Raw genomic sequence first — 16,336 nt, 5'->3', positions numbered from 1 at the left:
TGATACCCCTGATGGGGACCAGGATGAGGTTGAAACTGGTTATTAAGCTACTTTAGATATCCAAAACATGCAAGTGAGAATCAGTGTTCGATTAGGTGCCTCTACCAGGGTAATTTTTCATCCACTCATAGGTAACAGTTGCTCAAAAGGGACGTGGTTTAGTGGGAATCTTGGTGGTTGGTGCACGGTTGGGCAGACGATCTCGGAGGTCTTTTCCAACCTTGGTGATTCTACAACTCTATAGAATCATCATAGAATCATAGAATCACCAAGGTTGGAAAAGACCTAAAAGATCATCCAGTCCAACCATTCACCTATCACCAATAGCTCCCACTAAACCATGTCCCTCAACACAACATCCAAATGATTCTATGATTCTAAGATTCTACTACATGCTCTTGTAATTTCTCTATTACACAAATGACAAGTTAAAACTTCACAAACAGAAACACTGAAGAGACTAAGCAGTTCAGCTTGGCTGTGAAAACAGAAGTTAAATAGAAAGTTGTATTTTGAGAGGCGAGATGGGTTTCCTCTTCCTGTAGAATTCGTACCAAAATGAATTCAGAACTCAGGAAAAGTCTCAAATAACTGTTGTAAAAAGATGATCTTTTTTTTTTTTCACAGTAGCAGCGCTGTACCACTGGCCTTTGCTTTGGAAAAAATGGTATTGCACTGACAGACCTTTCAGAAATAGTATGGGATAATTTCCTCAGCAACATCCTTTGTGTGCATGATATTATTATAGCAACAACTGCTGTCATATCACATACTTTCCATTAACTTAATTTCCTTTTTCAGTATGTGAAAAATGAATGAAAACAGAACACACACACATATCACACTCAAGATTCTTCCACTTTAAGATCTTTTTGGTACATTGGCAGTCTTTGATATTGAAATAATAGAAATGCCTTTCTTTCTGTGTATATATATGATAAAAAGGATTTCATGTGCACATCCATAACTAAGAAAATACAGAACACAAATGAAAACCACCACATTACTAAGGATTCAAGGTAAAAATAAATCAGATGTCTAACATGTAAGCATAGACAAGAGAACCTAGAGCAAACACATACAGTGCTATTTGTACTGGATTCCCACTGAACAAACAGTACTTTTTGCTATACTGGATTCCAACTCAGACTTCTTTCTCTCACTTGCTGTTTTATTTTCATCTCTCCTGGTCAGAGGAGTCTCAATGACACTAAATTTGCAAATAAACTGTTTTTCAGCCAAGTACTGATGCCACTGAGCTGCACTTAGACACAAACAGAATCCACATTCTTGTTTTGTCTGAGTTTGCAAACCATTGTCTCTTGTTTCCTAGAGAATAATGTGTTTCCTCCTAGGTCAACCCATTTGGATCTGGTTTTCAAAACAGAGCTATTAATGCTAAAGAACACAGCACTATCATTTACAGCTATTGACCAGGTCTGGAAGGAGACAGGATTTAGAACACAGTTTCTAGTTTCCGTGTTTCCTAACATGGCTGTGACCCACGCCATCCAAGATTCTCCCAAGCAGTGCCCAAAGAGAGCTCACAGAATGGCATGCTGCCATTTAACAGCAGGACTGGCTCTACCAAAACCACTCCAGTAGGCTTCATGTCCTCAAACATCCCACCGTGCCATACTGCCCTTTATTTTCACTTGACGAAAGCACTCCACCTGAGGGTGCATCAACAAATTGACATTATTTCAGAGCCAATTCTCTCCAGCTTAACAAAGCAGCTCAAAAAAAAAAGGAAACAAAATTATATTTGACAGCCATAACAGGAGACCTGGAAGAGATCTAAAGTCAGATGCTACGTAATACGAACACAGCCCGGATACAGCAAGAAGAGTCAAAGCCAGAGAGCTGTACCTGGATCTGTTTCACTTAGCAGCACAGATTTAAGTACAGACTTTCAGGACAGAAGGAGGCCAAGCAAAGTGTGGTTAATAATCCTTTTCCATCAGGAACCCATTCCCACTACATCAACACCACGATCGAGGAAGTCAATGAGTTCTCAGAAGTTATTAGTCTCCATTTATATTTTATTGCACCTTGCTACATAGAAAGCTCAGGATTTAAATACGAATTTAGTCTTGGGTGTTGAAAACAAGTGCTGATGTTGTCTGGCAATCACAAATACAAGGACAGGATCTACCTTTTAGTGCTCTTGCTTCTCCTACATATTCTTATATATTTGTCCCTCAGCTCTCTGTCATTTTGATGGTACCCAGCTCCCTAAAGCACAGGTATCCCACTTCATACATGGAAAAAATTGAGGCTGATTAACTTGAGAGGATGATTTTCACAGCATTAATCAGCCTAGGTGTTGCTATAATTATCTTGTCACAGTTCAAAAGAGTCACAAGCAACTCACACATCTTTCTGCAAACTTAAACCCTGGCACATTAAGCAGTTAATAGGACATCATGTCAATACCCATGTGCTTGAAACAGACAGTGTTTAGATCTGAGTGATTGTCACAGCATCACAAAGGGCACAGGATTCAATCTGCAGATTATTAACCTAAATTTAATTGCCTGCATAGTTGGGTGTCAACATTCCCATGGCAATTGATTCATGGCTGAGTCAGCACTCAGGAGGCTCAAGCCAAGAGGTTCAAAAGCCCTTCAGATAACTTGCAACAAGTAGGAACTCAGGCATCTGGATTTACATAAGGTCCCTTAGGTACCTCATCCTACCTGGCCTCAACCGCTGCTTCAGCAGGACTTGGGTTTTCTGCCAGCATCATCAGATGCCTTGGGTAGCTCAGAAGCCCAAAGGGCACTAAATGCATATGTTTAAGCATATCTAGAATTGCTGACATTAAGTTGGCATTCTTGATTAATTTTTGTCCCAAGCACTTCTCACTCGCGTTTCATCCGAAAAATGGGTAAATGAAAATAAAGCTGACTATGGCCCAAGGACCATTTTTGGTAACACTACTGCTTTCTGGTGAGGATAAGAGACGTTGGTTATACACCCGTTCCTGGAAGAACCAAGCCCTGAATGCAAAGTGCTTTGATTTCTCAAGGCAGAAGGAAATTCCTATCAGGCTGAGGAAAGCGTTGACATCAAAGATTGATGTCGGGTGTTTTCTGGTTAAGTGGGGTATTTTTGCAGATGGAGGTTAGTCAAAAGTTCTCTCCTTAAGGTTTCTCAAAACACTGTCGGGACATTTATTGCAATTTCCATTTCAGCAGATGGTTACAGCTCCAGGAAAATTTATTGTACATGTAAAAGCGTACAGTTAGAATGCTTAGGAAGTCGTCTGCCAGGGCAGAAAAATGGGACAGGAAGAAAATATGTTTCATTATAAACATCCTATACAGTACTTTCTCTAAATATTTGAACATTCCTATCTGATTTTCGGGTATGGTAGAAAACAATTTACACAGAAGAGCTGAACATGCAGAAAAAGCTGTTATCTTCACAATAACGCATCTGCATTCCACTGTTTCCTATTTAGATTACTGTATGTATAGGTAGAGAAACAAACTGGCTTAAAATAAAAACATTGATTACCAGTAGCTTTAAGGCTTCTGTGTTGGGAAAACTTGTTTTCACTGCTTGATGAAAACAGCTTTTTCTACTGGACACGTTGCCTTTACTGCATGGCAATTTACAGTGCCAGAAGGATGCCTGGAAGTCACAGCTATACTGTCCTGTGCACTACACTTCAACCAAAGTATAGAAAAAGTAGGATAATGAAAGTGTAGCTTGACCATTCACACACCCATGAAAGATTTCTTGGCATGGCAGCCCCACACAGCATTATAAAGGCACACAACAACACATTTTAACTGATCATTACAACCCCCCAGATCAAACAGCAGCAAAAGAAACACTTATCAGTGAAACAAGAGGGCTAAAATTCCTTTAAATACAGATGATCCAAGACATCAGCAAAGAGATACAACACAAAGCACAGAGATGGGCTCCCAGTGCTCCACACTCAATTAATTCACACCACTGGAGGTGAGCACCATTGAGTTTGCCCTATGAAGTACACATTCCTTTTGCTTTTGGCCTTCAACTTTCAGGCCATTTAGTTTTAAAGATGTGGAAAGTTCTTGGCCTTCCATTTCATGTTAGAAACCTTCCATTTTTAAGAGTAAACTGACAGACTTCAGCAAAGTAAATTCTCTTCCTGAAAGCTGATGTCAGATGTCAACTGGAAGAAGACAACAGCTTGCACTAAAGGCTGGACTTCATCTTAGAACTCATTTTACTACGAAAACTCAAACATAGAGAACAGCCTACTGGCAAACGCGTGCACTGTTCTATTACAGCAATCTTAGGGGAGTAACGCAGAGGTGAAAATAAATTCCTTCTGATTCTTGCAATCAGTGTTGTTTTTAAGGAGGAGGAAATTCCTTGTGCTTCTTCCAGCAGTGTGATGTTCTGCCCATTAAAAGGGGATGCATGCTGTTTGCTCTTGGTTTAAATCCGAGAAGATCTAAAGCCCTGGTATGTACATACGAGCCAGGCAACTTCTCAATGACTGAATGCATTTTAGGCACAGGCCGGACACTTCCAATTTGACGTCCTTTCCAAAAACTAAATAAAACAAAACAAAAAAAAAATGATACAGAAGCCATTTGCCATTTCCAGTAATTGCACAGAGCCTCTTCCCATGGAGTGCTGGAAAAATACTAAAAGGGCAAATGGCAGTACACACAGATGTTATGTCGGAGGCTCTGATGCCATAAATCCATTGGCACAAAACAAGAATCACAATAGTTCATTACTTTTATTTTAGGCTCTTTTTTCCTGTCCAAGCATTATGTTATAAGAAGCGTTATGCAACTCCAGATTCTTGAAGGTTTTCACCACGGAGTGGTTTGACAAGTGCAGTTTCTCTGTCTCCATCTTCGTATATGGGCTAATTCAACCCACTGCCCCTAAATACGACCCCATTTGTTTTTTACAGTGGTTCTCCTGATTGCCAGTTGCAAGGATCAGACATTCCCCACTGGTGGTAGAGCATGTCTCAATGAGGACTGTGCTTCATCTCTCATTGACCACACTGTTCTCACTGTGCTTCCTGGCTACACAGCAACACCAAAGTACTGACAAAGGCTTGGGATGACGCCATGTCCTTCTTCGTGGGGCTTAAGGCAATGCCCAGTGCTATGCACAGATCACAGACAAAATGGAAGGAAACATGCAAAGGTGATTTGCTATTAGATTGCTCCAGCTTTGCATTCCTTCCCATTCTTTTGTGTGAAATACTGCATTCTGACTAAGCCTGCATTTCCTAGAAGTGTCACCATTGCCCATTACATCCTCTTCCTCTTATAGTGGGAGAAATTAATTCCTCAGACATTGCTCATACACGTCACATGTCCCCAATGTTGGTAATACATGAAATGCCACACCAAATCCATTGGCACTTTATGACTCCTCTAGCTTATAAAAACATGGTGACTTGAACTCAGTCCACATTTCACAGAACTGGCTCTCAAGGTGATGAGCACTTTTAGGAATCTCTTAGGACCAAAACTCAATTACTTAACAAAATGCCAGATGCCATTTTAGACAAAGTAATCTCATCCAGTTCTCCAATTCTATGAGTAGCAATGAAGCATTACAGCCCACTGGGCAAACAGAACAGAATTAAAACTTGATTATGCCCAGAAAAGCTATTTTTGCACCAAATTTTTGACCTGTTCAGGATGCTCATAGAAAGGGTCCCTTGGGAGGCATACATTAAGAGGACGTCCAAGGAGAATCTCCATCCTTTACAGGACGAGGCAGAGAACCACGACCACTGAGGATAAGGAAAAGGCTGAGGTTCTCAATGCCTTCTTTACATCTGCTTTTTATAGTCAGACCAGGTATCCTCAGGGTACTGTGTCTCCTGACCTGGAAGTCTAAGGTGGGGAGCAGAAAAAAGCCAGCAGAGAAGACTGGAGCCAGTCACAACTATTGGGTAAATGTGCAGTTAACAACTTTGCTGGAACTAGATTTCTTGAGATGGAAAGTCAATTTAATTTTAAAAATACAAATAAAACTGAAATATTGATTAGTATTCTTTATCTATTTAAAAGAAGGGCGCTGCTCTGGCTCTCTTGTTTCTGTCATGAGCCTGCAACAGAGAATAGCTGAGAAGGCACCTGCAGAGCTCACTTGGTCCAAGCCTTCTGCTAAAAGCAGGTTAGTGCTAAATCCTAAATCCTCACGGAAAAACAACGGCCAAAAATTCAGAGCAGAACAGATAAAAGTGCAAGCAGACAATACAAAAAAAAAAGCCTGAAAGAGAACAAACAGTATTTAGAAGTACTTTAACAGTGGTGAATATCTGTAGCAGAAACAACAGTCAGAAAAGCAACTTTAATCTGGATAACAGGGAAGAAAGCAAATCCTGGAGGAATATAAAGGAAAAATCCCCTAGATTAACGCTACTAGACACTGAAATGCATTCTCAGAGGAGAGGTGTCACTCGAGCCATTTAAGAGTGGACTAGACGAAGTCTTGGAAGAAAGTATTACATCAAATTTTATATATAGTAATGAATAATCTGTCACAGAAGCAAATGACCTTGAAAGGTCTTTTCCATCTGTAGTTTCTACGGTTCTATGAAATATGAGTAATGTTCCACTAAAGAACTTGGTATCTATGGCAATGCACTAACCCCACTCTATTTGTGTTAGCAAGCACAGCATTGCTAGAAAAGGGCTTTTTTTTACTAAACAATGAGTGATATTTTGGGAATCATTGAAGATTGCCCCCTAAAGCAAAGTTAGTTGAGAGACCACGGCAGGAAGTGAAATTCTGGCTCTGGACTCACAGGTACTTGATCTCCTGGTGGTCGAAATGAAGTGCATCTGAGTTCCTTAGGTTTTGGTTGGAAAAGGCATCTTGAGGCCAAGCCACACAGTAATAAAAAGTCCCTACTGTCAGAAATATCCATCTGCACTGGCAGGCTTTGGAAAGGAAACCACTAGCTCACATTCAGTTTGCAGCCAAGCCTAGGGGCAAGGCGATGGAGAGTAGAGCAGAAGCAATTAGAAGAATTGGATAACGAAGGGGACCGTTCACAAACAAAGGTTGAGTGGAGAATCAATTGTCGTCCTCACTCCTGAAAGTGCTTTATAAATCTCTGGTTTTGGACAATGAGATCTACTACTGTAAGGTATTTCCATTTATTTGCCTTTCTGACAGCCATTCCTTCTTTGTTTCTATGAAGTGAGGGCAGCCAGAGGGCTCACCTGCAACCCAGCCCACAGCAAGAGGCTTGGAGCTCAATGATCTTTAAGGTCTCCTCTAACCTCAGCCATTCTACCATTCTACCATGATTTTATGAAATTAACCACGTCTTTAACTTTCGGTCTAGATTGCTTTTTTCATCCCGAGTCTTTGATTCCAAGTTTACATTTTATTTTCTTCTTTCATTTCTGATTTTAATTTCTATGCCATTTGCCTTGACACTGAGAAAAGGAGAATGGTTTGCTTTGTACATGGCAACTAGAAGTCCAGACACCTCAATATGCAGCCCTTAACTTCCAGAAGTGAAACAGAGGTCATTGACAGTATCTGCCCATCCACTCAGCATAAGGTGGTGCCACCAGTACCCAGTAAGAACACAGCTGGCCAGCCCACATCTACCTGTTTAGAAACTGTTCAGCTGAGAACGGGAGGGTTTCCACATCACCACCAAGCCTTACATTCGTATAGCTAAAGAGAATGGAAAACTAGAAGTGCACTTCAGATTCAGAGGCCATGTGAGCAATAGGAGTAGTATGTCTGTAGTTGAGACAAAAGATTTGTTCCTCGACTGCTATGAAGTTCTTTTTGACCAATTTTGCTTGCTCAAGCTGTGAAACACAGGAAAATCTTCTGACACCATTTAACCTTCACAAAGAACTCATTATTCATCAGGCTTTTCCTAGAAAAGCGAGAGAATGATTTTAATCCAAGGCCAAGCGTTAAATTCAACAGCTATTCTTTTTTTTCCACAGTTCCCAAAGATCACAAATTCCATTCCACCATAGGTCCTCATTCCTCATTCTGTGCGCTCCGTTTGGTGATACAGATTTCCCTGCTGGAGGTGATTCAGCATTAAGCAGAGGATATTTGAGGTGGCAGAGATTCCTCACAGCCATTCAATGTTCTGCCCAGCTGGAAAGACTCCATTTGCTGCCTTTTATCTGAATGTGTTCCTTCAACCTCATCCATTCCCATGGAACTGGTAAGATCAGAATAATAACTATGGGTAGAACAATTTTTCAGCTGGATTCTTGGATTGTTCATTAGCATTACGTATTTTTTAAACATGTTTTTTTAGTCCCACGAAAACCTCAATGTCAAAAAATAAAAAGTGATGGGTCGTCCAAATTCTACTTGTGCACAGCTCACACTTTAGAGAGGAACAAGGACTCAAGGAACTGGAGAGCAGTAAGAAATCCTGCTTTGAGAATGCATCAAAACCACCCGAAAGGATGGACGGGGTTTCAGATTCCTCACTGAAGTGGATCTGAAACAAAACACCATTTTCAATCTGTTAAGTCCTTACAATAGAAGGCTCTACCTTCAAATAACAGTTCTGCACACTGTATATGACTTTATAAAACTCTGCCCTTGCATGGCCAAGCATTGCAATCTGATTCACTGTTAATTACTTCTCCGTTAAAGCAAACCATTACCTCTGCAGATTTAATTCATGTATTTTTGTAGTACAGACAGAAAAGCAGGAACACAAACACACCGTGGCCACCGAAGCATTACACCTAAGCTATTAAAAGCAAAAGCCTCAGCATATGAAAATCGAGACATCTGACTCCTGAGGAAAATCAGTTTGAAACTAATATTGAAATACTGCCCTCCTAATAACCCCCAGTGCCTCCCAACAGCTCTGCAAACAACACAATCATCAGAGCAGGATGAATTGAGAGACCACGTTTGCTGCTGTTTGCTTACAGCAAAGGATGCCTGATGATTTGCTGCCACCTACATACTGCTCCCTTCTGGGTTAATTAAAAATAAGGGCTTCTGAAATAAAGGCATTTACTACAATTGTAACTGGTATGTATTCAAGCATATTGCTAATTAAAGTAAGCACTGTTAACTATTAGTAGGTATTGCTAAGTACTATAACCATACAACAAAATGCCTTTAGGGAACTCCTACTGACATGAAACAGAATCCAGTAATGACACAGAGGAACATCACCAACCCAACAGCACGGAAGCTTCTGCTCCCCTACAAAACAAGGAAGAAAACAGACCCTTTGCTTTTAATTATTTGCAAACATTATTCTCCCTTTGATGAGGAGGGACTCAGATATCTTGTGAGGTACACAAGTGAAGAGGAAGATGAACAAATTGCTCTTCACATCTGTCTTTGCACAGTTAAAGGCATGTGGTACACTCGCTGCCTAATGGGAACACGTCTGCACAGAGATCAGCATTAAGTTCAGAGCACATCTGAAAAGGTAATACGTGCTTTCATATAAAAAGCCAGTATTTTATCCCAGCTAATAGCAATTAGGTAATATCTGCAGTGAAACACTGTTCTTCTAAGCCATCCTTAGAGGTACCTGAATTTGAAAGTAGATGCTCCCAGCTGAAGCAGTTCAAAACACAGGCAGAGACTGAACCTGTATCATCAGTCTCTAATTGACTTGACTACATTTTTTTCCATTTTATTCTAAAAAGAAACACAGAAAAAGGCAAGAGGGCTTTTTTTCTTTTTTCTTTTTTCCTCTTGTTTATTCATTTCCATATCTGTGTTGGTGTGTTGGTCTGCCATTTTGGAAAGCTCCATGTTTGATGCCACCTTACTGACAAAATAGCGAAATTTCATCTATTAGAACCAAAACCAAAGATCCTCCAAATCTTATTGAGGACAAAGCTGAGGACTCTGGTACTCAGAGGTCTAATTTCACGTCAGTAGCTTAAGATCAAAAAACAAAGTCCCAAAGCTGGGCTTTCAACACTGCCACCCCCTCCCACACACACTTCAGGCAGCAGCCAAGAATCAGAGTGTTGATGGAACAAGAAGCACAGTTTGATGCCCATCATTTCTTTCTGTTAAAACGTGTGAGTCAAAATGCTGTGGGATCTGGGTTTCTGCCCACTCTGCTTGTAAGCATGCATTCAGTCCCATTCAGCTTGACTTTTGAAGGACGGCAGCATCTCGCTTTGGGCTTTTTGCTGGTGGGTTAGTTTGTTTGCTCCCTAAGGAGCCAAGGGATGCCTGCAGCCTGTATGCAACAGCAGCACATTTTGCACAGAACCAAAAGAAATGAATAAGAAGAGCAAAACGGAAGGATTTGTCTGGCTTTATCTATGGGGAACAGGAATGGAATTTCAGATGCCTGCAAATGAACAAGCAAGGTTTAAACCTAAATAGATTTTCAGCATTTAGATTAGCACTTCTGTCATTGGAGTCAGGGAGCAGTAACAGAGAACGGAAGAGGATAAATGCATGCTCTCAAGATAAATGCATGCTCTTATATTGCATATGTTGATGCCTCAAAATGCTCAAAGAGCTCTGAAGCAGTGCAGGACTTTGCCAAAGGGACAGAAGCTTTGCAAGAGCCAGTCCTTACTTTGTAATGGTGTTTATTTGGAGTCTCACTTCCACTCTCTGTTACTTCCACTTAACTTCAGGAGTGTCAGCAGTCCTGCTGATTCCAGTGAGGTTTTTCAGGAGCCCAAAGCTCAGCATGAATTCAAACCCTTTGCTGGCTAAGTCATCTGGCAGGGCTGTCCCACTTTTGCCTTGAGAACGATTCAAATGGACTCTGCTTAGGAAATAGCTCCCTCTTCTGCTCTTGTTGAGACCAAGTCCTCTGAAGGAATCTATTGCAAGCTATTAGAACAGCAAGAGGGCACAGTACTGCAGTGGTAATTAACACTGTTTCTTAAGATGCAGATGATCTGAGCAGGTGGGAGCAAACCTCTTGTGTTACACATCTCAGGGTCTGAGTTTGAGCTGGTAGCCCTCAGCTCTCCTCACGTGCAGCAAAGAGAAACCAGCGGCGATGGGGTCTCTCCAGTGACAAGGAAAGGAGTCCTGACTGGTTTGGGATGTCAAAATTAGCAAGTTAACTCTGAAAAAAATCTTCTCCCTTCCAGTCTCTTCACCTCTTCCCTTTGATTCCCCTCAACAAAAACAGAATCTTGACCTCTTTTAGCCCTTCATCATATTTTCTTCTACCTTTTTAGTACCACTTTCTTACACATATTCTTACCTGTGGCCTGATAACCAGCTCTCGCTTTTCTTGAGGGCCCTTTCTCTCTTCTCCCTTCCAGTCCCTGAATGTCTGTGCAGGGCACTGACTTTAAGGCTTTTCTCACCGCTGTCTGTACAAAAGCTTGGCAGTGATTTCCTTTCCTCCATCTTGGTCCTCCCTCTTTCGGACAGCAGTTTGATAAAAGAGTCACACGTATCCTTGGAGATGCTCCTTAGCTTTTCAGAAGCTGAACTCACATGCGAACTTGACAAAGTCCTTGAGGCAATCTCTGGGTTTACTTGTGCTGAGCATCCTTTATTGTCTTGGGAATCGACTTTTGGGGCACTCGGCTCATTTTCCTCATGTTTTTCACCCTTGAGCAGTGCTGTGCTACTGATGCTGGTGGAGCGTTTTGACCTCCTTCTCTGCTGATCCTGCAAAGAAATGCCATATGTTAACATTTGACTACCTTTGCATAAATGGAAAGCTAAAAAACAAGACTCTATCAAGTAGCTAAGGGGCTAAACGATTCCTTTGTTATTAGGAATCAGGCTAAAGAGTAAATTAGGTAACTCTTTTGGATAATAAATAGGAGCAGATACACATTTTTACTTAAAATCTGAATGCTACTACGGATGCTACATACTGTAAAGACTTTCTTTTACCCAAGGACATCAACAAAAAGACCTCATAAAAACATTATTTGGGGTTGTATTCAGAGAAAGTCAAGACGTATATGATATTTTACTGCCAAAATTGGCTGTTAAAGGTATCTAGTCCTTTTTTCCTGAACCAAAACTCTTTAGAAAAATGCAATTCATTTAGCTTCCAACATTTGCTTCAGTATTAGCCAAATAGAATGCTTAAAATACTTCAATTTCTCACTTTTATGAGCTTCATTGGACACAGGGGAAGCTCCTGGCTCTGGGAAAGAAGTGTGAAAGAAAAACAAAAGAGAGAATATTTTTGGAATTGTGATTTAAAAACACCTACTGATGAAATACATCTCGTTTGGACAAGCTTAGAAACACTGCTTTACTGAAAGCAATTTTCAAAGTCCAAAGCTAATGATTAAATGTGGGGTAAAAAAAAAAGCCTGAGGAAATCAGGTGCTCCCAATTGAGGAGCTGTAGACACTTCTGAGGTAAAGAAGCAATTTCCTGAGGAAAATGGAAAATCTCAGCTCTCAAGAGAGATGAGATATCAAAAATGGAGAAGACTTAATAAAGAAATGCTGTAATGAAAGATGGCAGCTCTGTGTGCAGCGGCTGTTCCTCAAACAGCTTGAATTTCTGAATTAAGCAGAAGCACTGCCCTAAATCAGCCCATCTTTTCATACTGCAGATTTAATGAATCAGCACGAAGAAGCAATGCTAATATTCTTCACAAATTACTTCATCTCAGAAGGTCATATTCAAAATCTCTGGTCATTCCCAGTACTTGGTCATGTTCAAGAAGCTGCTAGATGTTGTGCTGAGGGACGTGGTTTAGTGGTGAAATGCTGGTGGCAGGCGGATGGTTGCACTGGATGATCTTGGAGGTCTTTTCCAACCTTGGTGATTCTATGGTTTATGATTTGGAAGGGTTAAAAATCACCTCTGGAGAACTTGCTCCTGGTCCAGCCATCGTGCCTCTGACAATGAGACCAGACCTGGGCCTCTGCTTGTCCTTCACTGTGGCTTGCAGCTCTTCAGAAATCACTGCTGATTTTAAATCCTCTTGACTACCCTTTAACTTCTTATCCCCATCAGAGGTTAAGTGGCTGTTGCATATTGTCCCCGCCTGGCATTTTTCACTTCTGTGTTGATGTTTTCTGAATTGAAGGATTTTATCAGGCGGATTCTCAACATCGTGTCTACAATAAAGAAACAACGTTATAAACAACGAAATGATGAATGATGAAATCAATGAAAACAGCACCTCGGCTAATTAAAGCACTGCTTTCAAGCCACTTGTTACATGGAACTGGCACTCAAATACAATTACTTGGAATTGGAATATAGGTAGGTCTTCAAGAGATCATTTCAATATCATTAGCATGCATGACAGTTCGTGACAATACCACTTTTGTCAAGTCAGATGGGTCTGGAGCTACCACAAACAGTTCCCACTCCTTTCCCATCCGCTTTGAACAGCCCTTAGAAAATTTGATCATGTTTTTGTCAGCATCTTTTGAACTGACTTCCTTCACACTTCGGGGGAATGGCTTCAAGTTGCACTAGAGGAGGTTCAGGTTGGATATTAGGAACAATTCCTTCTCTGAACGAGTGGTCAGGCACTGGAATGGGCTCTGCAGGCAGGTGGGGAGTCACCGTCCCTAAGGGTCTTCAAGAAGTGTTTAGATGTGGTACTAAAGGACATGGTTTTGTGGGGAAATATTGGTGGATGATGGAGTGGATCTTCTTGGAGGGCTCTTCCAACTTTGGTGATTCTGTGACTCTGTGTTTCTGTGATAATCTGGGTAACCTGAAAATGCTAGCCTTCTTTTACAAACCTGCCCTTTAGCTTTTGTGTTTAACTCCAGGATGTTTTTCTCCATCGTATTTCATAGCTAAGCAATTTCGTGAGCAGAAGCATCTTGTACCACATAAACATTCATTTCACCTAACCAGTTAAAACTGTTGGGTCTTTTCTGTAGTTAGTTATGCCTTATACTGCAAAGACATCCTTCATATTTAAACAGAAGGGTGCAGGATCAGTCTCTGAGAGCATTAGGAAATCTGAGGACTGCTACTCCTTACCTAGGACCATTTGTCATTGCCAAAGGGCACAAAGTAGGAATCATTTTAACAGTTGTAGACATTAAAAAAATATATTCTTGAGGTCATTTAAAAGGAAAGAGTTTGAAGCTGAACTCTTACATAAGGAATTTGTCTGATTATAATCTCCACTCCTGCTTGCCTTGTTAAAACTTAACCAGGCAGTTATGATTAGAATTATCATAACTATTAACATTAAAATTAAAATTATTTTCAGGCTCTGGCTGCTTGACTGTGGTCTGATTTCTCCATGGCCAGAGGGAAACAGCTTAGGGGATCACAGAACCCTGCTTCTGCCACACTATTTATCCTCCTGATTCTTTTTGTAGGTAGAGGAAAAGACATGACCACAAAGGCATGAAGTAGCAAATAGCAGGGACTCCCCTCATGAGCACCAGCCCCACAAGCCATGATGGCAGCAGCCCTTCCTCACATACATGTGCTGTCCCCCCGCCCCTCACTCATTTGTGTTACGTTTGCACATGCAGCTTTTCCTGCGTTTATCTGTAAGTATACAGCACGCATCTTTTTGGGGAAAAGGTGCCAGTGTGGGGCTGTGTGCGATTAACTCAAATACCGCAACACCAACAGTTCCCACCCCGAAGGGAAACCACTGGGGGACTAAAACCATAGAGTGCTCTCCAGCAAAAGGCAGAGCGGCCCCTCAACGCATCACTTCCGGAACAATGAAGGCCTCTCTGGCCCGGCCGCAGCGCTCTCTCTGTGGTCTCTCCCTCCCACTCTGGCCTTATGGGCAGGGCTGGCAATGCGCATGCGCCCTCCGGGCTCTCAGTAGCTGTGAGGGGCGGGGGAGTTCCGCCATTTTGTTGGGGGTGGGAAAGGGCTGCGTTGCTGCTATTCGATATAAGAGAGACGTGTTAGGGGCGTCCTAGGAAGCAGTAGAAAAAGGGACAAGGGCAGAAGCTGGAAAAGAGGGCGTTACAAACACAGGGGAAGAACTATCAGAGTGATGGAGCGCTGCAACTGGCTGCCCAGAGAGCTGGGTCTCCTTATATTCAGGATCTGTCTGGGCACCTTCCTGCACTGCACATTGTAAGGAACCTGCTTTGGGGTGGTTGGACTCGATGATCTCCACAGGTCCCTTCCAGCCCCTGCAGCGTCTGCTCAGTTCTTAGCTGGTTGTGTCAGTTCTTGTTTCCCTTCCCCACTGAGCAAGGACTTGTGGAGTTCTGCAAGTGCTAACGCTTAGGAGCAGTGGGTTTGAGCTGCTTTTACAACGGGGAATAAAATTAGGTGTATTCCCTGAGAGTCAAAGCTGGGAAGTCGAATTTCTGTGCTGTGCCCATTTTAAAGGCTTTCTGTTGAAGCACAGCTGGTACTGTTGCTCTGAGATGCTAATAAATGGTACTGGAAGACTTGGCTGCATGCTGCTTCCATATGCTTTTGTTGATGGAAATAATTTACACTATTGGCAGTAATGCTGAATGTAAGATGGTAGGGCTTGGTTTAGGCTCTAAGCATTGATGTATCTGTAGTTTGAGCGCAGGTGGTTCGTTTCTTATCAGACTATACTGAATACTTTCCAGTTTACCAGGCATAAAAGCTCAGGTTTGTTCATCTTAATTCCATCTTTCAGCTACTGAAGAACATGCAAGTCTTTCTAATTGCCAGGGAGCATAAAAGAGCATTTTTTAAAGAAGATGGCAGTAATGCAAACTTTGTGACAGCTCACCCAAGATGGTGTTGCTGAGGATGTTGTAGAATCACAGAATATCCTAAGCTGGAAGGGACCAGTAAGGGTCAGAGAATCACAGAACGGCCTGTGTTGCAAAGGAGCACGATGCTCATCCAGCTCCAACCCCTGCTGTGTGCAGGTCACCAACCAGCAGCCCAGGCTGCCCAGAGCCACATCCAGCCTGGCCTTGAATGCCTGCAGGGATGGGGCATCCACAGCCTCCTTGGGCAACCTGTGCCAGTGCCTCACCACCCTCTGGCTCAAAAACTTCCTCCTAATGTCTGACAAGAGGATTAAGAATCATTGAGTCCAATTCCTGCCTCTGCACAGGACCACCCCAAAATCAGACCATATATACCATACAAACCATTCAACGCTATTTCACTTAATGGGAAGAAGACTGGCCAAAGCAGTGAGGAGTAAGGGAGTACCTGAAGGTTTGAGTTTTGCTGTCATGAGGCAGGCTGGCATTTCCACATGCACGTTCTTCATCTGAGAGGTCAGGTGGATGGGATGCTGAGCTCTTACATTGAGAAGCTGCCAGTGCAGAACTTGAACTGGTGCTCCTGGAGGTTCCACGGTGCTCAAGGAAATAATTAGTAATGATTTCAAGGAGTGTTTTCAGAGGGTTCTCCTTGGCCTGTTTGAGAAGGAAAATAAAAGTTTTTGGTTGCTGCTGAAAACTTGTTAGTCTGCAATCTA

At 42.0% G+C, this 16,336-nt stretch overlaps 1 protein-coding gene across 4 annotated transcripts in view; it reads right to left on the bottom strand.

The window, feature by feature from the left end:
* The window catches only part of MINDY4 (MINDY lysine 48 deubiquitinase 4), a 74,350-nt gene that overhangs the window by 54,206 nt on the left and 3,808 nt on the right, over positions 1–16,336 (bottom strand). For all 4 annotated transcript variants that reach the window (XM_048951602.1, XM_048951603.1, XM_048951605.1 and 1 more), the window contains exons 3-5: positions 16,066–16,274; positions 12,776–13,034; positions 11,198–11,613 (exon numbers count right to left, since the gene is read on the bottom strand). In XM_048951602.1, the coding sequence (XP_048807559.1) occupies positions 11,198–11,613; positions 12,776–13,034; positions 16,066–16,274 (884 nt within the window). The remainder of the gene's footprint in view (positions 1–11,197; positions 11,614–12,775; positions 13,035–16,065; positions 16,275–16,336) is intronic.

The sequence above is a fragment of the Lagopus muta genome, chromosome 7 (genome assembly GCF_023343835.1).
Source record: "Lagopus muta isolate bLagMut1 chromosome 7, bLagMut1 primary, whole genome shotgun sequence".
Classification (NCBI taxonomy): domain Eukaryota; kingdom Metazoa; phylum Chordata; class Aves; order Galliformes; family Phasianidae; genus Lagopus; species Lagopus muta.
This window is presented reverse-complemented; position numbering and strand designations above follow the sequence as displayed.